Genomic DNA, 22,665 nt, shown 5'->3' with positions numbered 1-22,665 from the left:
AAACTTGTGTACATTTATTCATGTAGTGTAGTTCATTCCTTTGTGTAACCTTACATTCCATTTGGTGTAATTTTCCTTCAACATGAAGGTATTAGCATTTATTGGATGTTTGCTTGTGATGATTCTTTCAGCTTTTGTATTTCTATCAACATCTTTATTTATAATCTTCATATTTGAAAAATATTTTCAAATGTAGGATTCTAGTTTGACAATTTTGTTCTTCGAGCATTTGAAAATATTGCTCCGTTCCACTGTTTTCTGGTTTGCATATTGTTTCAGAAAAGAAATCTGATTTTCTTCTTACCTTTATTCTTTTTCTGTAATTTTTAAAAAAATTTCTGGCTACTTTGAAAATTTTATTTTAATGCCACTGATTTGGAGCAGTTTCATTATAATGTGCAGTGTTTGTGGTTCATTAAGCATCTTGATCTGTGAGTTTATAATTTTCAACAAATACATTTTCTGTCCACTCCCTTCTCTCTTTCAGGAACTCTAATCACAGATATTAAGTTAGGCTGCTTGGAATTGTTCTGCAGCTCACTAGTGTTCTTATTTTTTGTTCAGTCTTTTCTTTTTTTCTTGCTATTTTTCATTTAAGATAGTTTTTATTGCTGTGCCTTCAAATTCACTAATCTTTATTTTTGCAGTGTTAAGCCACTGTTAATCTCATTCATTTTTTTTAAAGTCTCAGACTTCATCTCGTGGAATTTTACTTGAATCTTTGATGACTCTGCTTAACTTTTTGAACATTTAGAATATAGTAATAACTATCGTGATGTTCATGTTTAGTGATTGCAGCATCTTATATCATTCTGGCTCATTTTCTTTTTTAAGATTTATTTAATTTATTTGAAAGAGTTACAGAGAGAGGTAGAGACAGAGAGAGGGGTCTTCCATCTGTTGGTTCACTCCCCAGATGGCCGCAACAGCCAGAGCTACGCCGATCTGAAGCCAGGAGCTTCTTCCGGGTCTACCACGCGGGTGCAGGGGCCCAAGCCCTTGGGCTATCTTCTACTGCTTTCCCAGGCCATACCAGAGAGCTGGATCGGAAGAGCAGCCAGGACTTGAACTGGCAGCCATATGGGATGCTGGCGCTTCAGGCGAGGGCTTTAACTCACTGTGCCATAGTGCTGGTCCCCTGGCTCATTTTCTTTGGACTTATTTTTTTCCCTAATTTTTATTTTAAAGTCAGACTTTCAGAGAGAGAGAGGGAGAGACTGAAGAAGAGAGATCTTCCATCTGCTGGTTTATTCCCCAGATGGCTGCAACAGCCAGGAGCTTCACTTAGGTCTCCCACATGTTGGGGCCCAAAGACTTAGGTCATTTTCCACTGCTTTTCTCAGGCCATTAGCAGGCAGCTGGGTTTGAAGTAGAGCAGCTGGGGCATGAACCGGTGCCCATATGGGATGCCAGCATCACATGTGGTAGCTTTACCTGCTTTGCCACAAAGCCGGCCCCCTTATCAAGGTTCTTGAGCTCTGTTGCAAGTAACATACCTAAGTTATCACCCTCGTCTTCCCATCAGTTTCTACATCTCAGTAAATGAGAATTCTAGCCTTCTAGTAGCCTACTCATAAAATTTGGAATCATCTTTTTTTGTTGTTTGTTAGAGATTTATTTATTTATTTGAAAGGCAGAGTTACAAAGACACAGAGGCAGAGAGAGAGGTCTTCCATCTGCTGGTTCACTCCCCAAATGCCTACAGTGGTTGTGACTAAAGCCGAAGGCAGGAACTCAATGCAGATCACTGGTGGAGGGTAGTAGGAACCCATGTACTTAATCCATCACCGCTGACTCCTAGAATCTGCATTAGCAGGAAACTGGAATTAGGAACTAGAGCCAGGAAGGAAGTGCAACACTCCTAAATGAGATGTGGGCCTCTTGATTCGCATCTTAATTGCTAGGCTGTATGCCCAATACCAGGCTATCAATGTGTCTCACCTGGATTATTTTTATTGTGTTTGTCTGTTCTCCATTCTGCTATCCTTGCTCCCTTGCTTTCTATTTGCTTTTTTCCCTGCTAAATTTGGTGGTTTACCTGAGAGGCAGAGATAGAAACAGAGCTTCTATCTGCTGTTTTCACTGCCCCAAATTCCTGCACTACTTGGGGCCAGGCCAGGCAGTAGACAGGAACCAGGAAGTCAATCCAGGTCTGCATGTAGATGGCAGGTACTCAGATACTTGCTGCCTCCTAGGGAACACATTAGCAAAAAGCTGGAATTGGAATGGAGTCAAGACCTGAACCCAGGCATTCCAGTATGGAATATAGGTGTCCCAACTGGCATCCCAAATGCTAGGCAAAATACCTACCCCTTGCCACCTATCTTTACAAAGTAGTCAGAAATGTTAAAACAGGTCAAAAGCTTGAGGGTAAAGTCAAAAGTCCTTGTGGTAACCTGTACAAACCTTTGAAATTTGGTTGTGTGCTTTGACCTTGATTCCTGCCATTGTTGCTTATTTTGCTTCAACCACACTGGATATGTTGTATTATGTATGTGTATGTGTATGCATATGTGTGCACCTAAGATGTTCCAAGCATTGTGTGTATAGCAGGAATAAAACAGATGAATCCATATGTACCCTTTGCAGTTTGCTTCAAGGGGAGGAGACAGTTAACAATATAGTAAAGGTTAAATAGTGATAAAGCAAGGTAAGCATTCAAATGTTTGTTTAATGTTACATATAAGAGGTATATGAAACTGTTTGGTTTACTTCCTTATAAGCATTTACAGTCTAAATAGAGTGCTAGAATATAAACAATAGGACTTTTATTATGTATTTTCTTATTATTTAAATAAGATGTTTTAATTTTGACATTCTTTCCCTTTGTACTAATTTTGCTAATGTAAATCAGATTCCACTATTTATGAGTTATTTTTTCTAATTCACTCTGCTATTGCACAGGATTTCAGAAATTACCAGTATACCCTGCCAGTAGTTCAGGGTTTGGTGGTTGATATGGAAGTTCGGAAAACCAGCATCAAAATTCCCAGCAATAGATACAATGAGGTAAGAAGGCATAGCTTTCATAATTGAAAACATAAATGAAGGCAAAAATTATGTGATTACATATAAATTTTTTTTTGACAAGCGGAGTTAGACAGTGAGAGAGAGACAGAGAGAAAGGTCTGATTACATATAAATTTCATTATTAAATGATAATGGAATCTGTTTATAATTTTTTTTTTTTTTTTTTTTTTGACGGGCAGAGTGGACAGTGAGAGAGAGAGACAGAGAGAAAGGTCTTCCTTTGCCGTTGGTTCACCCTCCAATGGCCGCCGCGGCCGGCGCACCACGCTGATCCGATGGCAGGAGCCAGGAGCCAGGTGCTTTTCCTGGTCTCCCATGGGGTGCAGGGCCCAAGCACCTGGGCCATCCTCCACTGCACTCCCTGGCCACAGCAGAGAGCTGGCCTGGAAGAGGGGCAACCGGGACAGAATCCGGCGCCCCGACCGGGACTAGAACCCGGTGTGCCGGCGCTGCAAGGCGGAGGATTAGCCTAGTGAGCCGCGGCGCCGGCCCTGTTTATAATATTGTATGGCTTAGTTGTAAGAAATTTCATCATAGAAAATAAAGTGTTAAATTTGTAACTTATTTGGCCTGGTTGTATATTTGATCCTTTGATGATAGAATGATAATCATTGATAGATTTGCATCTTGATTAAGGTGTAAATACAGCCTTGTATCTGTAATTTTAGTGGTAGAATTTTTTTGTTTTTCTCTGTAACTAGAAATGCATTATTTTTAAGCACAGCTCAGTAGTGTAGTCCTGAATTGGCTTTAAGAAAGGTTCCAAAAACAAATGATTGCTTTTGAATTAATCTATATTTTGTAACTAAAATTAAATTATACATATTATATACAAATGAACAGAATTGTATAAATAATGAGGTTTGTTTGCATGTGAAGTCCTTTTTGAATTTAAGAACTTCTTCACATCAGTTCTAATATGTGGTAATCATTAGAGCTTTTAAAGAGTTTTATTTTAAAACTTAGTTTGACCTGAAAATGGTTAAAATCTGGTGTTTTAAAATTAGGCAGGTGGTAATTTCCTGATCCTTTATTTTATTCTACTTTTTTTTTTAGATTTGTTAGGTATAAAATAATTTCCTTCCTTTATCTTCCTTTCTCCCTGCTCCCACTTCTTCGTTCAGCCATTTGTCCTTAATCATTTCTACATTCTGTAAGCATTTTGTACTTGGCATGCACTTAGAATCACACAGATGTCTTTCTGGACTCACGAGCTCAGGGCTCAGCATTATTGTGAGACTGACCTTTGTAATGAAAGTCTTTACTCGTGACTTTCCATGTGATGTATTGTTTTTTTCATGACATTAGAAAATAGTAGCTATAATGCATGTTGAATTTTTCTAGGGTACAATTTGCAGTCTTTCCTGTTAGTCCTACCTGGGAATAAGAGTAATAGTTTAGACCTGAGAGACTCAAATCTTTAAAGTAAATGGATTATATACAATTCATGCCCTAATGAATGTTTACAGACACTTTGAAAACTTGATTTGTTTCTCAGGTTTGAAGTTTTATTATCTACTTCACAAATGTTTATTAAATATATTCTGTGGTAACAAAATACAACGATGAGTAAAAACATTATGCTTTCCTTCTGGGAGCTTATGTTCAGTGATAATGGGATCAGATGTCATCCCCGAGTGAGTCGCATACATTGTTATCCTTGGTGTTTGCAAGGTGTACTATGTGTTTATACAGATTTATCTGTAAAAGTAGTGAGGCTCCCATAGATATTTCCAGACTGAGTATATTCATCACAACAGCTGCCATTCATAGTATCTATTTTTATCTGAATTCTGTTTCAGTTGATGGTATGCAGATTCAGAAATCTTTGTTCAGACAGAGTAATGGTATTTCCAATCATTTATTAAGAGTTCATTATCAATAAAATTCCCTTATTATATGTCATTTATTTTTCTTCCTGATTTAGCAGACTTCTAATTGAATTTTTATTTCAACTCAATGTACTCTTATTTCCCACAATCTTGGATAGTTGAATTGTGTTATATTTAATTGTGTTAAAGTAATAATTCTTCACTTTCAATAGTTGAAAAAGTAATTTTCTTACAAAATTGTTTTAGTTCATCACCACAGTATTCCTCTTGTCTTCTCATTCATTTTTTCTCATTTATACCCATGGTCCTTATTATTGCCTGTTTTGTACTCTCTTTTGCTTCATGGCTTTTGCACAAGCTGTTTCCTTGTTGACACACACTTCCCCTGCTGTTCACCTGCCTAACTCCCACTCATTTTATGGCTGTCAGCTTAAATGACATTTGGTCTGATGGCCTTTAGTTCAGTTTGTAACTGGAGTTAACTTTTGCCATATATGTGTCCCTAGCATTCTGCATGTAACTATTTATAATTCTACATTTATTATTTTTTGTTCAGTGCCTGTTTTCCCTCCTAGACTGTTAGTTCCATGAAGGATTAGGTCTCTCCTTTTTTACCACAGATAGAATAACAGACTCCCTCAAACAAAGTAGGTATACAAGAAATCACCATTGAATGAAGGCATGAAACAGAACTAATATAGATAAAACAATATGAAAACAAGTGCTGAAATTTATTGCACATTTACTAAATGTTCAAAGAAAGTAGAGCTCTGATAAATGGAGTAGTCTGAAATGTTCTTTAATTTCTTGTTGATCCTGTATCCCTAACAGCCACTGCAGCATGTTGCATATAGAAGATGTATGTAAAGGTTTAGCCAATAACTACATGAATCAAAGATTTTAATGGATAATGAATGATGTTTAAGCACTAGAAAGAGAAGGATGGAAAATAACTCAGGTGAGGAAAAGGGGGATAAATACCAGCCAAAACAATGGCAGGGAGGCAATAGGAATGAGCATGTCTTACAAGGAAATGGGAGACAATTAATGTTAGTGAAGACGAGGCTGAAGCAGACTGATGGGTTAGTGAAGATGAAGTTGTATGGAGTCTACTGGCTTTTCAAAAGCTTTCAAAAACTAAGCAAAGGGATTTAAAATTTTGTATGATAAATTGTATAGCAGAAAAGGTGACAATGAAAGCAGAGTTTTATAAAACTGAATTTGGCAGCTGTATTAAAAATATGAGGGGAGGGAGTAAAAGGAGAGACATTACTAAAGCTTAGAGAAAGATAATAATTCTGACCTCATGGAGATTTTACTAAAGGAAATAGACATTGTGTATAAAATTTCTAATTTTTTGTCAAGGTTATTAAAGATCCCTGATGGTTTGGGTAACCCTACTGATATTCTTATTGAGAGATTATTTTTAACATTAACACTTATTAAATTTGGTACTAAATATATTTTATTATGTACTAGGTACTATTCTAAGGAAATATATTTTTACACTAACTCAATGAAATGACTATAGTGAGTACCTTTTCATAAATGAGGGAATTAAGACAGAGAGAACTTAAATAAGTTGCCCATGGTCAAATGGCTAGCAAGTAATAGAAGTAGGATTCAGGCAGTCTGGTTCCTGTCACCCACCATAAATTTAATAAACAGTTACCATTCTGGTTTTAGAGCTGATGATTTAAAGTAGTTATAACACTTTTTTTTTTTTTTTTTTTTTTTTTTTGGAAAATGTAGTGGGACTGTTAGATGAGGCCAAGTTCTTCTGGAAAAAGGATCTTCACAGTTGCTCTATTAGTTAAATTTAGGCTACAGCCAAATCAGTGATATAACCAGAATATCTATGTAAATACTGAAGTCCCATGAAATGATAAAATTAGTATTACCTATTGACATTTCCTAATATGAGAGTACTTCAAAAGAAAATTCATATTATATATTTAAAAAAACTGTGTAGATTTCAAAATTTTTGCACCAAAATAAAAATCTTTCAATTCATCTTTACCACAATTTTTTTTGAAGTACCATCATATATGACTACTTTAGAATAAACATATTAAGACCAGAAAGGCAATGAGGATAACTAAAAAACAAAAACAGACTTTGGGATCAAATAGACTTTTAATTACTGGCTATATGAGGGGGCTTCAGAAAGTTTATAGAAGAGGCAAATGTGGTTTGGTAAAGCAGGTAAGGTGAAGCTCAGCAGGCCAGCATTGTAGCATAATAGGTTAGGCTGCTGCCTGCAATGCCAGCATCACATATGGACACCAGTTCCAGTTCCAGCTGGTTCATTTCCAATCCAGTTCCCAGCTAATGCCTCTGGGAAAGCAGTGGAAAATAGCCCAAGTCCTTGAGCCTCTGCACCCAAGTGCGAGATGCAGATGAAGCTCCTGGCTTCCACCTGGCCCAGCCCTTGCCATTGTGGCTATTTTGGGAGTGAACCAGCAGATAGAAGATCTCTCTCACTCTCTCTCTGTAATTCTGCCTTTAAAAAAAAAAAAAAAGATGCAGCTTGGGATGCCCACTTCCTGTAACAGTGTGCTTGGGCTCCAGTCCTGACTCTGCTTCCAATTCCAGCTTCCTGTTTAATCTTACCCTGGGAGGCAGCAGGTAATGGCTCAAATACTTAAGTCACTGCCATCCACATTGGAGACCCAGAGTGTGATTCAGGCTCCTTGCTTTATCCTGGCCCACCCTTGCCTGTTGTGCACATTTGGGGAGTGTGCCAGGTGATGGAAGATCTCTGTCTGTCTCTCTGCCTCTTAAATAAATCGTTAAAAAAATTAAATTTTGGGGCTGGCATTGTGGCCCAGCAGGTGAAGCCACTACCTGAGATGCTGGCATCCCATAGGAATGTCAGTTGGAGTCCTGGCTGCTCTACATCTACACTCAATCATAGCCAAAAGGCCAAGAAGCTGCTTTACTTCTGATCAAGCTCCTGCTAATGCACCTGGGAAAGCAGGGGAAGACAGCCCCTGCACCCATATGGGAGACCCTGATGAAGCTCTTGTTTCCTGGCTTCAGCCTGGCCCAAACCTGGCCATTGTGGCCATTTGAAGGAGTGAACCAGCAGTTTGAAAATTTGCTCTACGTCTCTGTCTCCCTCTCTGTAACTGCCTGTCAAATAATAAAAATAAGTATTTTTTAAGAAAATCAAACTTTAAAGTTTATAGAAAAATTGAAATAAAAGAAAATATGCATTTTCCATAAACTTTTTGAAGCCCCTTCATAATATTGTAGTGGATTAACCTCTTTTTCTGAAAAATGAGTATGCCTGCTTTATAAGGTTGTTATGACATTTAAACCAGATGTGTAAAATAATTAGTGTGGTACGTGGTATGCTAGAGATTTTGACAAATGATATATCATTGGTTGTCACTATCATTATTCAGATTAATTATTCATTTGGGGTTTTTTTTTTTTTTTTGAAGATTTATTTATTTGAAAGGCAGAGTTACAGAGAGGGAGAGGGAGAGACAGAGCGTGATCTTCTTTCTACTGGTTCACTCCCTAAATGGCCTCAATAGCCAGGGCTGGACCAGGCTGAAGTAGAAGTCTGGAGCTTTTTCCAGGTCTCCCAAATGAATGCAGGGGCCCAAACACTTGGATCTTCCTCTAGTGCTTTCCCAGGCACATTAGCAGGGAACTGGATCAGAAGTGGAGCAGCCAGGTCTCAAACCAGCACCCATTTGGGATGCCAGCATTATAAGCGGAGGCTTAACCTGCTACTCCACAATGCTGGCCCCCCATTTGATTAATTTTTATTGAATTCATGTTACAGATTTTAATTTTTATAGATTTGTAGGCTACATCTAAATTCCAATACATCTAAGTTCCCTTGGGGAAGTATAGGACATCTGGATAAATATACAGTAGGTAACAGGAATGGTTAAGACTAGAAATCAATTTAAAAAAAGATTTTATAGTTAGCTGTAGCTATTTAATGTGAGGAAGAGAAGACTATAAAGGAAGGGTATAGCATCTACCATGAATCCATGTAGGCGCTCTCATACATTCATACTGACAGCATCAGATGGTTATGGTTCATACTTGACCCCAAAATTCTCATAAAGATATAGAACCTGAACCATAGCTTGCTAGTAGTGCCATCTTCTAGGATAGTCCTTGCAACAATCCATGCAGTGGTTCACATAGCTAATTGGGAGCTTCCTTTCTGACTTTTGTCCAACCCTAGATGATTGCTCAAATGCCAGGAAAAAAGATTTGTATCAGGCAAGTGCAAGAGCTGTCCTGACTTAGAAACCTCATTCCTGAGAGCAGCCAGTATCTCTTGTAACAGTTTCATAAACAGATTCCAGGATGGCTGTAGGAGACATGCTCCATTACAAAAATGATTATGTTCAAGGAAACCCAAAGTTATAGCTATCTAACGGGTGTTAGATACATATACAATTTGTTCTTGTTCAAATACAGTTTACCGACTTTCAGTTCCAATCATGCTGGAATAACAAGGATTGACTACTGTGTGTTGAATTGTATCCCTCCAAAGTTCATATGTTGAAGTCCTAACACTCCATGCCACTCCTACAGTACTTCAGAATGTGACCTTATTTGGAGATAAAGTCCTTTACCAAGATAATAAAATTCAAATGAGAATTTTTAGGGGAGACTATAATCAAGTAATGTCTGGTGCTTATAAGAAGGGGACATACTGATGTAGACATGCTTAGAGAGAAAATGATATGAAGAAAGATAGGGAGAAGATGGCCATCTATAAGCCTTATAGAGAGGCCTGGAACAAATCCTTTCCTCTGTGCCTTTAGGTGGAACCATCTCTGCTGACTTTATTTTGTACTTCTAACTTCCAGAACTATTATTTAAGCCACTCGGTTTCTGGTACTTTATTATTGCAGTGCTAGCACACTAACACACTAATCCACTTTTAATATCTAAACATCACGGCAGGATATGTAAAAAAACAAACAAAAGGGGCTGGTGCTGTGGCATAGAAGATAAAACCGCTGCCTGCAGTGCTGGCATCCCATTTGGGTGCCAATTCGATACCTCACTGCTCTACTTCCAATCCAGCTCTCTGCTATGGCCTGGGAAGGCAATAGAAGATGGCCCAGGTGCTTGGGCCCCTGAACCCATGTGGGAGACCTAGAAGTCCCTGGCTCCTAGCTTCGGACTTGCCCAAATCCAGCTGTTGTGGCCATTTGGGGAGTGAACCAGCAGATGGATGACCTCTCTCTCTGCCTCTGTCTCTGCCTCTCTGTAACTCTGTCTTTCAAATAAATAAATCTTTAAAAACAAAACAAAACAAAACAAAAAAGAACAATGGAGGAAAGAAGGTAAGTCCTATGATTATCCTAATGTATTGCCTATAGTTTCTAGGCTATAGGGCAGGGAGGGAGTTTCTGAATCAAGCCCAGTTGTTTCCCTGCATTGAGGGGACAGAATCAAGAATATTTGGAGGACGTGATGGCTAGGACAGATCACCAGAAGTACTTGTAAAAGAGCTCAGGAAACCTGCAAGGGGTTTCTGTTGAGTCCTTGGCTGATGATTTACAAATCTGCCCACATATGTGAAAAAAGCTCTGGAAAACAGTGGGTACACTAATTTTTTTAAAGATCTATTTATTATTTGAAAGTCAGAGTTACGCAGAGAGAGAGAGGGGGGGGGGGGTCTTCCATCCGATGGTTCACTCCCCAGTTGGCCACAACAGCTGGAGCTGCGCCAATCCGAAGCCAGGAGCCAGGAGCTTCTTCCGGGTCTCCCACGTGGGTGCAGGGGCCCAAAGACTTAGGCCATTTTCTACTGCTTTCCCAGTAGAAGGTGTATATACATAAACTTTTCAGCATTAAAAGGAATAAAATAGGGGCCTGTGCTGTGGTATATTGGGTAAAGCCACCACCTGTGGTGCTGGCATTCCCTATAGATGCCATTTTGAGACCCGGCTGCTCCACTTCAGATCCAGCTCTCTGCTAATGTGCCTGAAAAAGCAGCAGAAGATGGGCCAAATGCTTGGGCCCCTGCACCCACATGGGAAACCTGGAAGAAGCTCTTGGCTCCTGGCTTCAGATTGGCCCAGCTCTGGCCTTGTATCCATTTGGGGAGTGAACCAGAGATAGAGGATGTCTCTCTCTCTCTCTCTCTCTCTCTCTCTCTCTCTCTCTGGGTGTGTGTATCTGTATGTGTAACTCTGCCTTTCAAATAAAAAATAAATCTTAAAAGAATGAAATACTGATACATGCTACAATGCAGATGAGCCTTCAAAACTTCATGCTAAATAAAGGAAAACAAACACAAGGATCACGTGTAATATAATTCCATTTATATGAAATAGAATTGATAAATCCACAAAGACAAAACAGATTGGTGGTTGGAGGGAGAGAATAGGATGCTGTGGTACTGCAGTTTACATCACAATAAATTAGATTGGTTTACTAGATACAAAACAGTGGCTCATGAGTTTTTTCAAGTAAGGTTCAGAATTATTATTTTAAATGTTTTTGATAAGAAAAAGCAGAATATTCCTAACCGGTTTCACTGGGCATTTCAAACAGATTCATAAAATTAAGAAGCAATGAGTCTTACTACATTGGGCATTGAAAAAGAAGGGAGATGCACTTAAATGTGGGAGATCCTTTTGCACTTAGAACATCAGGTTATGTATCTTCAGAGAATCCAAAGGACAGGAGAAAGTGCTGCAACTGGCCAAACTAATTTAAGTGTCTTGAGTTCACAGCAGCAATGAAAAAATAAGAACTGAAAACAAAATGTGTCATGTGCATAGGTAATAGTACAAATCATTTATGAACTGTACAGGAAATATCTGTATATATTGTTTTTTTAACTGATTTTTTTTGTTTTCATTATCCTATAGCCTCCTTGCCATTTTAATAATATTCTTTCGTTAATGTTTTTTCCTTGAGAAGGTTGAGTTGCACCATGTCAGCCAAAACAGTGCCCATTCTTCCCAGAATGAGGTTGATGTTCTTCTTTGATTGCAGATGATGAAAGCCATGAACAAATCCAATGAGCATGTCCTGGCGGGAGGTGCCTGCTTCAATGAAAAGGCAGACTCTCACCTCGTGTGTGTACAGAATGATGATGGAAACTATCAGACCCAGGCTATCAGTATTCACAATCAGCCCAGAAAAGGTGAGCTTTTGAGCTGCTTGAAATTAAATGAAAGGTTATACTAGACTTAGAGAGTTGGATATGTCAACTTCATAATGCTCACTTTCTAGGTAGCTGATCACTAACAAATGATTAATCTTTTCAAGATTTTCTCCACGATTATGTTGACTCCTCAAGTAGCTAGACTCACAGTTAAAAATGAATCTGTTATTAGGGTAACATTTTAAAGGTATTTCCTTAGGATTTTTGTTTAAGATTTATTTATTTGAGAGGTAGAGTTATAAAGAGAGAGAGACAGAGAGAAAGGTTTTCCATCTGCTGGTTCACTCCCCAAATAGTCACAACTGCTGGAGATGGGCTGATCAGAAGCCAGGAGCTTCTTCCAGGTCTCCCATGCAGGTGCAGGGGCCCAAGCACTTGGGCCATCTTCTGCTGCTTTCCCATGCCACAGCAGAGAGCTGGATCAGAAGAGAAGCAGCTGGAACATAAACCGGCACCCATATGGGATGCCTGTGCCTCAGGCAGAGGCTTAGCCTAGTGCGTCACAGCTCAGGCCCATTCTTTAGGATATTGACGGAGCCAGTACTGGTACTTGAATAGGTCCCATAGTGAATATGCTTAGGTGGATTTGGAGGTTGCTGGATGACCAACTGTACTGAATGAATATTAATTAATAGGATTCTGAAGAAAAGCCTCTAGTTTCAGTTCTACTCAAGATGTAATCTCATCACTTGGGAGAGTGTTAGAAATGAAGAATCTGGGCCGGCGCCGTGGCTCAATAGGCTAATCCTCCACCTTGCGGCGCCGGCACACCGGGTTCTAGTCCCGGTCGGGGCGCCGGATTCTGTCCCGGTTGCCCCTCTTCCAGGCCAGCTCTCTGCTATGGCCAGGGAGTGCAGTGGAGGATGGCCCAGGTGCTTGGGCCCTGCACCCCATGGGAGACCAGGAAAAGCACCTGGATCCTGGCTCCTGCCATCAGATCAGCGCGGTAAGCCGGCTGCAGCGGCGGCCATTGGAGGGTGAACCAACGGCAAAGGAAGACCTTTCTCTCTCTGTCTCTCTCTCTCACTGTCCACTCTGCCTGTCAAAAATAAAAAAAAATAAAAATAAATAAAAATAAAAAAAAAAATGAAGAATCTGTGCCTTAGATATGCTAATCAGAATTTTAACAAGATATCTGTGTGATCCAAGTTCATATTGTGCGTTTGAGAAGCATTATTCAAGGTAGAATTACCCAAAGTGTTTTCTCAAGTTCCATGATTTTAAAAAAGGTTCACATAAATAAATAAAAGTCTTGCTTAATAAATTAATTCTGAGAAGCCCTATATTAAACAAAGTTTAGCAGCTTTCTTTACTTCTATACTTTCCAGACACTTTGACAAGCTGATGTATATTCTGATTTTTCAAAAGAAAGATAATGCCTAGCTTTGACCAAATTTATTTGGTAATTCTTATTTTCCCCTCAGAGTGTTTACCAATACTGGTTTTCTTTGGTATGTTTTATGAAACATACCAAAGGCATTCAGGAGATTATTGTCAAATGTGTATGTATGTATGTATATGATTTCTTTTTGAGAAATAGAGTTCACTTCTGTTAGCTTCCTCCCCAAATGCCTGTAATGGCTGGGGCTGGACTGGACCAAAGCCAGGACCTGGGAACTCAATCTGGATCTTCCACAGGGGTGGCAGGAACTCTACTACTTGAGTGGGTGTCCACTGATAGAAACCTGCAATTGGGAACTGAAGCTGAAACTTGTACCCAAGCATTCTGATGTGAGATGGAGGCATCCTGGTTGACTTTTTTTTTTTTAATATTTATATAGATATGTTTTTTGTCAAGGAGGTGGAGTGTTGCTTTTTTTTTTTTTTTAGATTTATATATTTATTTGAAAGTCAGTTACACAGAAAGAGGAGAGGCAGAGAGAGACAGAAAGAGAGGTCTTCCATCTGCTGGTTCACTCCCCAACTGGCTGCAGTTGCCGGAGCTGCGCTGATCTGGTTGCACCTGGCTCCTGGCTTTGGATCAGCGCAGTGCGCCGGCCGCAGTGCACCAGCCGCAGCCACCATTGGAGGGTGAACGAATGGAAAAAGAAAGACCTTTCTCTCTGTCTCTCTCTCTCTCTCACTGTCCACTCTGCCTGTCAAAAAAAAAAAAACAAAAAACAAAAAAAAACAAAAACAAAACAAAAAAACGTAAGATCTACTTTTTTTTTTTTTTTTTTTTTTGGTAAGATTTATTTATGGAGCCATTGCTGTGGCTCAGCAGCAGCCTGCAGCACCATCTCATACTTGAAAGGCAGTTACACAGGCTGGTGCTGTGGCTCACTGGGCTAATCCTCCACCTGTGGCGCTGGCAACCCGGATTCTAGTCCCGGTTGGGGTGCCAGATTCTGTCCCGGTTGCTCCTCTTCCAGTCCAGCTCTCTGCTGTGGCCCGGGAAGGCAGTGGAGGATGGCTCAAGTGCTTGGGCCCTGCACCCGCATGGGAGACCAGGAGGAAGCACCTGGCTCCTGGCTTCGGATCGGCGCAGCCCACTGACTGTAGCGGCCATTTGGGGGGTGACCCAACGGAAAAAGGAGGACTTTTCTCCCTGTCTCTCTCTCACTGTCTAACTTTGCTTGTCAAAAAAGAAAAAAAAAAGAAAGAAAGAAAGGCAGTTACACAGAGAAGGAGAAAGGGGCAGAGATCTTCTATCTCCTGGTTCACTTTCCAAATGGCTGCAACAGGTTAGGGGTGGGCCAGGCTGGAGCCAGGAGCCAGGAGCTTCTGGATCTCCCACATGGATGACTGGGGCCCAGCCACCTGGACTATCTTCCACTGTTTTCACAGGGTCATTAGCAGGGAGCTGAATCGGAAGTGGAGCAGCTGGGACTCAAACTTGCGCCACTGTAGGATGCTGGCATTGCAGGTGGTGGCTTAACCTGCTATGCCATAACACCAGCCTCCAACTTACTTTCTAAAGTTACGAAAGTCCAGCATCAATGAGTGAAAGTTACTGGAGCCAGATTTGGGCTCCATTTATGTAAACTTGAGACTTATCCAGAAGCAGAAGTAAAATGGATTATCTTGTGCTGTTTCAGGCTTCCTGTCTCTGGGAATTTCCTTTGTTGTTGTTGTTGTTGCTTTAAAATTATGAATCCTACAGTTTTTCTTTTTTTCTCTAAAATCCTTTTATTTAAGGAATACAAACTTCATACATTTCATAATTACAACTTAAGGAACATGATGATTCTTCCCACCATACCCACTCTCCCACCCACTCTCCCAAAGCTCTTAACAAATGCTAGATGATGAACTGTTAGAGATATTGTATGGCCAGTGGATAGACAGTTGGATTAGTTCAATCCAGTTTAAGATGTAGACAAAGGGTTGGCGCTGTGGCGCAGCGGGTTAACACCCTGGCCTGAAGCGCCAGCATCCCATTTGGGCACTGGTTTGAGACCTGGCTGCTTCACACCCGATGCAGCTCTCTGCTATGGTCTAGCGGGGGAGTAAAAGATGGCCCAAGTCATTGGGCCCCTGCACCCTCGTGGGAGACCTGGAAGAAGCTCCTGGCTCCTGGCTTCGGATCAGCGTGGCTTCGGATCAGCGCAGCTCCGGCCATTGCTGCCAATTGTGGAGTGAACCAGCGGATGGAAGATCTCTCTCTCTCCTTCTCCCTCTTTCTACCCCTCTCCCTCTCCCTCTCCTCTCTGTGTAACTCTGACTTTTCAATAAATAAATAAATCTTTTAAAAAAAAAATAAGATGTAGGCAGATACAGGCCAGTAGGGTAGTGCCCCAGGTTAAGCTGCAGCTTGTGATGCCTGCATCCCATATCAGGATGCAGGTTTGAGTTCTGGCTGCTCTGCTTCTAATCTTGCTTCCTGTTCATGTTCCTGGGAAGGCAACAGAAAGTGGTCCAAGTTCTTGGGCCCCTGCATCTCATGTGGAAGACCAGGATGGAGTTCTTGGCTCCTCGCTTGTGCCTGGGCCACTTGGGGAATGAACCGATAGATGAAAGATCTCTCTCTCTCTCTCTCTGTTGCTGTTCTGCCTTTCAAATAAATTATTACTTTTTTATTTTCTAAACTTTTTAAAAATTATTTGAAAGGCAGAATTGAGGGGGATGGAAAGAAAGAAATCTTCCATCTGCTGGTTCACTCTCCCCAGATGGCCACAACAGCTAGGGTTTTGCTGAGCCAAAGCCAGGAGCTTCATCCAGGTCTCCCACATAGGTGCAGGGACTCAAGTACTTGTGCCATCTTCTGCTGCTTTCCCAGGCGCATTAGCAGAGAGCTGGATCAGAAGTCAAGGAGCCAGGACTTGAACTGGCACTTGTATGGGATGCTTGCATCATAGGTGGTGGCTTAACCTGCTGTGCAACCACATTGGCCCTGGAAAAATGTACTTTAAGATCTCATTCCCAGTTACTGTCTACACGGTTAAGCCACGTCCTGTGATGGCTGTTTCTCTCAAGCATCAGCTGGTTTCTCGACTATTCTGTTTCCTTTCTGTCTGTTGACTAATGTGCCCAAGAAGGCAGTAGGAGATGACCCAAATACCTGGGCTCCTACCACCAGTGTAGGAGAGTAGGTAGGGGTTCTGGTTCCTGGCTTCTGCCTGGCCCAGACATAGCTGTTGTTGCCATTTGGGGAGTGAAGCCATAGATGAAAAATCTCTTTGTTTCTTCCTCTTTGCTTTTTTGCCTTTCAGTTTTTCAATGGGATAAGGTGCTTTGGTGCAGTGAATTAAGCTGGCTTCTGATCCAGCTCCTTGCTAATGCACCAGGGAAGGTAGTGAAACAAGGCTTAAGTTACTGAACCCCTACTACCCACATGGGAGACCCAAACTTGGTTCCTAGTTTCAGCCTGACACAGCCTTGGCCATTGTGGCCATTTGTAAAACAAGCCAGTAAATGAAAGATCGCTGTCTCTCCCTGTTTCTGTTGCTCTGTTTTTCGAATCTTTTGAGGAGAGGAGAAGAGAGGAGCAAAAGGAGGAAAAGGGGGGGCGGGGTGGTGGTGAAACATTGGCTAAGGTGAAATCAGAAAAAGATACAGTGACGGAAGCAGAGATCAAAGTAGTAACTTGATGTTGGTGAGAAGGCCCACAAGTTGGCGAACGTTTACAAGTGAACACTACAAACTGAAAAATGCAAGGTGGTGGATTTTGTCCCAGTACTTTCCAAAAGAAATCAATCCTGGGCCAGTGCCATGGCTCACTAGGCTAATCCTCCACCTGCGGCGCCTGCATTCTGGGTTCTAGTCCCGGTTGGGGTGCCAGTTCTGCCCTGGTTGCTCCTCTTCCAGTCCAGCTTTCTGCTGTGGCATAGGAAGAGAGTGGAGGATGGCCTAAGTGCTTGGGCCCTGCACCCACATGGGAGATCGGGAGGAAGCACCTGGCTCCTGGCTTTGGATCGGCGCAGCATGCCGGCCGTAGCGGCCATTTGGGGGGTGAACCAATGGAAGGAAGACCTTTCTCTCTCACTGTCTAACTCTGCCTGTCAGGAAAAAAAAAAAAAAAAAGAAAAAGAAAAAGAAATCAGTCCTGCTGACTTTAGCACAGTGGAACTGCTTTTGGACTGAAAACCTCTATAATGGAAACAGAATAAACTTGTGGTGGTCTAACTCACTAAGCTTGCCATAGTTTTTCACAGCTGAAGTGGAAAATGAGTCAAAGTTCACAGGGAGTTGTATCTTTACCTTTGGCCTGCTAGTTTTAAAAAATATAAAAAAGAAACAATGCCTCATTTCCATCAGAATTATTTGTTACTTGTTTATTATGGTATATACATTCTGTGTGATTTTTTAAAATTTTCTGTATGATGATGCTTAGAAATTTCAATTAGCAAATATTTATTGTTGTCCCAGGCCCACCATCTTGGAATCCATTTTCACTATACTTATTTCTATTGCTATTTTAGTGACTGGTGCCAGTTTCTTTGTGTTCAGTGGAGCTCTGAAATCCTCTTCAGGATACCTTGCCAAGTCCAGTATTGTGGAAGGTAAAGAGTAAATTATTTGCTTCATATACGTTAATTCAGTCCTGATTAGACAACCAAACACAAGGAACATTCAGGGAAGCCTTGATACTTTGGTTTTAAATATCTGACTCCTATTATTTATTGAGTAGCATCTCACTCTTTGGCAAATAAAATGAAACTGCCATGAGAGTGCAAAGATCTCCAAAGGGAGTAAGTGGTAGCGGTATCATGAGAAAGAAACATAAAAACCAAGAGGTGGCCTTTCAGGGCTCCAGGATAAGGGTACCTGTGGAAGCAGTCTTGAGTTCAAACATATCATTGGGTGAAAATAGGTAAATGTATAGATGAAGTTTAGTCTCGCCTACCCACAAAAATGCTGTAATCATCATTTGGGACACACAATGAGATGTGCTTGCTGCTGAGTTGCTATAATTAGACATGACATATATCCTGGAAAAAGTTAATTAAATTACATGAAAGGCAAATCAGTACACTTGTTTATTTTCTTGTTGGTTATTCTTCATTCTCTTTTGATCTGGTTACTCCTGTTGCATAACAAATTACTCCAAAACTTAATGGCTTACAATAGCTGTTTAAAATGCTTACTGATTCCTTAAACCAGGAATCTTGACAGGACAGTGCAGGGATGGCTTGACTCTGCTTCATGATGTTTGAGTTCTCAGTTGGGATGACTTGAAGGCATGGGTTATCTGATGGCTGGAAGCTAAAATTATCTAAATTTTTGTTTGTTTATGTGCATGGAATGATTTAGGGACTAAGTATGATGGCTGGAATATTTATACATGGATTCCTTAGCATAACCTGGAAACCTTTGGATAGGTAGACTTTTTACTTGGTGGTCAGGATGCCAGGAATATTCCACCAACAAGGTGGAAGCTGCATTATCTTTTGTGACCCAGCTTTAAAAGTCGCACAGTGTCACTTCTACCATACTCTGGTGCTGGAAGAAAGGAAAGGAATTACGCTTTACTTGTTGATGGGGAAACGGGAAGTTAGCTCTTTAGAAAAGCAAGTAAGATGTGCGATATTATAGCTATCTTTGGAAAACAATCTACCACACATGATGACAGATTTTCATTTCCAAAATAGCTCATGCCAAGGCCCTGTCTAAAAGCAGTCCTTTCTGAGGGCTGGTTTCTACTGTGTTAATTGATTATGTACATAGGTTATCTTAATTATATTTATAAATACTGTCTTTTTTCTCCTTTTTTGGTAAATATAAAACAGTGAGTTAGGTGCAAAATAAACAAAATATTTTACAGCTAAGTATTACAACTTTGCAAAGCGTGAAATCTAGAAGTTAAACTGTCACTTGGTCTAAAGTGATCAATGCCTTTATGATCAAGTGTTGACTATAGTAGAAATTGTGTCTTTATGACTAAAACACACTCTTTAAATGTTAAAATGGTCAGTTGAACTGATCCTTAAAAAATGTAAGGCAGTATGTGTAAAAGTTTTTTATGTTTATGTCCCTGGATTGGAATTTTTTGGGTCTCTCATTTTGCTGTGTTTCAGTAGAGCAATTGGCTGCCTGTTTATTCAGTTTTGATCCAGGCGCTTTAGAAATTATTTCAGCTAACAAAATGTTTGTCGGTATCAGGGTAATTGCTTGGCATGTGACCACCTTTACCCTCAGTCTCAGCATATGCCTTTGAGTGAGGTAGGTAGCAGCTGAAACATAGTTATATACTGGCTAGGTGACCCATATAAAATTCTGATTGGTTTGCAGTATTGTCTGTCAGTAAACAAATTTATTCTTGAGGCCACTACCATAGTTTATTCAGTGATTTTATCTAACAAACATTTTTAAATGTTTATTTTTATTCATTTGAAAGGCAGAGCAACAGAGAGAGAGAGAGAGAGAGAGAGAGAGACCTTCCCTCTGCTGATTTACTCCCCAAATGCCTGCAACAGCCAGGGCTTGGCCAGGCTGAATACAGGAGCAGGAACTCCATCTAGGTCTCTTTGTAGCAGGGATCTAAGAACTTCCATCATCTGCTGCCTCCCAGGATGCATTAGCAGGGAGCTTGATCAGAAGTGGGGGTGGCCAGGACTCCAGGCACTCCCAAAATGGGATATGAATATCCCAACCATCGCTTAATCTGCTGTGCCACAGTGCCCACCCCTGTTTAATAAACATTTACTGAGTGTTTGCTCTGTGCCAGGCAATCAGGCTAAGGTGAGAGAGACATAGATGCAAATATATAAATATGAACAGAGCATGATAAATGCCATGGTGGAACAAAAAGCTCTGTAAATCCAGAAGAGGCATGTGGCCATGTGTAAACTTTCCCTTTGAGCAGTCTCAGGACACAAACTCTTGGTTGTGTCTGACATGAAATCAACAAGCAAGTGTTTTAAGTAGATCCCATCTTGGTATTTGCTTCCCATAGCACTTTAAAAGAGGTTCAGCTCAAAGGAAATAAACTTCTTGTTACCTGTCAGCTTTGTACTGCAGAGAGTGTTTTACATTCAACCTCAGAGGGATTTTCTAGATGCCTAGTACTTGCACCTGCCGCCCTCCCCTGCCCCCCGCTGTGGGTTGTTTCCATCTGTATTATCTTGATGTGATTCCTAGATGGCGTTATGGTTCAGATCACGGCAGAGAACATGGACTCCCTGCGGCAGGCTCTGCGGGAGATGAAGGACTTCACCATTGCCTGTGGGAAGGCTGATGCGGAGGACCCCCAGGAGCACATCCAGATCCAGTGGGTGGACGACGACAAGAACGTGAACAAGGGGTAATTGCAGCACAGTTGCCCCCCTGTGGTGATTTGTTAGGGCCTCACCTCTGCAGTTTGTCTCTCATCTACGCTGGTGTTACCTAGTTTTGCTGAAAGCCCTGCCTAAAATAAAAGACTGCTTGGGAATGCATAACATAGAATTTTAAATTTCTGGTGTCTTAGGTTAAATTCTGAAGCAGTTTCTGACTATATTTTTGAGGAGAGGATAAAGGGAGAGTTTGATGATACAAAGCAGTTAAAGCAGTCCATCTGAAGTTATTGAGATAATAGTATATCTAATATGTAATATATAAGTCTTTAGTGATTTACAAAGCATTTTTTATAATATTGTTTCACTTGACATAATAACAGATGTTGTTAGTTCCCATTTTACAGATGAATAAACAAGTTCTAAAAGGCTGAATGACATGTCAGGTCCCTGAAGCTAGGATGTGGCAGGGCTAGGACTTAAAACCATCTGCATGTGCTTTACATGTCAGGCTGTTTCTCAGCATACAGCAGCTCTTCTCATGGTCAAGCCAAAACCTTGGAGTCATCTTTTTTTTTTTTTTTTTTTTTTTTTAAGAATTATTTATTTGAAAGACAGAGGAGATGGGGCCGGCGCCTTGGCGCAGTGGATTAATCCTCCACCTGCAGTGCCATTATCCCATATGGGCACTGGTTCTAATCCTGGCTACTCCTTTTCCAATCCAGCTCTCTGCTATGGCCTGGGAAAGCAGTAGAAGATGGCTTGAGTCCTTGGGCCCCTGCACCCACATGGGAAACTGGGAGGAAGCTCCTAGCTCCTGGCTTCAGATCAGCGCAGCTCCAGCCATAGCTGCCATTTGGGGAGTGACCCAACGGAAGGAAGACCTTTCTCTCTTTCTCTCCCTCTCACTGTCTGTAACTATACCTCTCAGATAAATAAAATCTTTTTTTTTTTTTAAAAAAAAAGGAGTTACAGAGAATAGAGCCAAAGAGAGAGAGGTCTTCCATTCTGCTGGTTTACTCCCCAGATGACCACAATAGTCAGAGCTGAGCTGATCTGAAGCCAGGAGCCAGGAGCTTCTTCCAGGTCTCTCACGTGGGTGCAGGGGCCCAAGGACTTGGGCCATCCTCCACTGCTTTCGGGCCACAGCAGAAGAGGAGCAGCCGAGACACGAACCGGCACCTGTATGGGATGCCACCACTGCAGACTGGGGCTTTAACCCACTGCGCCACAGTGCTGGCCCCTGGAGTCATCTTTGACACTTTTCTTTCTCTCATACCCTACACTTAATTCAACCAGAAACACTGTGTGCTCCACTTCAAAATATATCCAGGAACTACTATTTCTTACTACCTCTCCTGCTACCATCCTGGTTTAGACCACCATATCATTTGGTCTGGATTGTTATATTAGCCTCTTTTTGAAAATTTAAATTTTTTAAGATTTATGTATTTATTTGAAAGGCAGAGGAACAGAGAGAAAGAGAGGAAGAGAGAGAGAATCTTCAGTCTACTGATTCACTTCTGAAATGGCCACAATCGCTAATACTGGGGCAAGCCAAAGCGAGGAGCCTAAAACTCTGACCAGGTCTCTTATGTGAGAGGCAGGGGCCCAAACACTTGGGCCATTATTTTGTACTTTCTCAGCTACATTTGCAGGGAACTGGATTGGAAGCAGAGCAGCCAGGACTCCCAACAGGCATTCTGATATGGGATGCTAGTGTTACAAACTACAGCTTAACCCATTGCACCAAAACACTGGCCCCACAGTACCCTCATAATTGGTTTCCTTTTTCTGGTCTTGGCACTCTCTCTTCCCCCAACCCAGTCTGTTTCCAATATAACAGCCAAAGCAATGTCAGTTTTCTGCTCAGAACTAACCAGTGGCTTCCAATATCATTCATGGTAAAGACTGTTTGTGACATAATATGGCACTGCAAAATCCTTGTCTCCCTCATCCCACCCTCTTACCTCTCAGAGGCAAC

At 41.1% G+C, this 22,665-nt stretch overlaps 1 protein-coding gene across 7 annotated transcripts in view; it reads left to right on the top strand.

Annotated features, from left to right (window-relative positions):
* ZFYVE9 (zinc finger FYVE-type containing 9) overlaps nucleotides 1-22,665 on the top strand; it is a 210,229-nt gene that overhangs the window by 179,009 nt on the left and 8,555 nt on the right. For 4 of the 7 annotated variants that reach the window (XM_070078506.1, XM_051857767.2, XM_051857768.2 and 1 more), the window contains 4 exons: nucleotides 2,905-3,009; nucleotides 11,856-12,006; nucleotides 17,889-17,969; nucleotides 20,548-20,710. In XM_070078506.1, the coding sequence (XP_069934607.1) occupies nucleotides 2,905-3,009; nucleotides 11,856-12,006; nucleotides 17,889-17,969; nucleotides 20,548-20,710 (500 nt within the window). Of the gene's footprint in view, nucleotides 1-2,904; nucleotides 3,010-5,693; nucleotides 5,821-11,855; nucleotides 12,007-17,888; nucleotides 17,970-20,547; nucleotides 20,711-22,665 lie in introns of those variants that run through there. The other 3 variants (XM_051857769.2, XM_051857766.2, XR_011390704.1) reach the window with 2 other exon arrangements.

This window comes from Oryctolagus cuniculus, chromosome 7, assembly GCF_964237555.1.
Source record: "Oryctolagus cuniculus chromosome 7, mOryCun1.1, whole genome shotgun sequence".
NCBI lineage: Eukaryota > Metazoa > Chordata > Mammalia > Lagomorpha > Leporidae > Oryctolagus > Oryctolagus cuniculus.
Note: the sequence above shows the minus strand (reverse complement) of the source record. Positions and strands in the feature narration are given on the sequence as shown.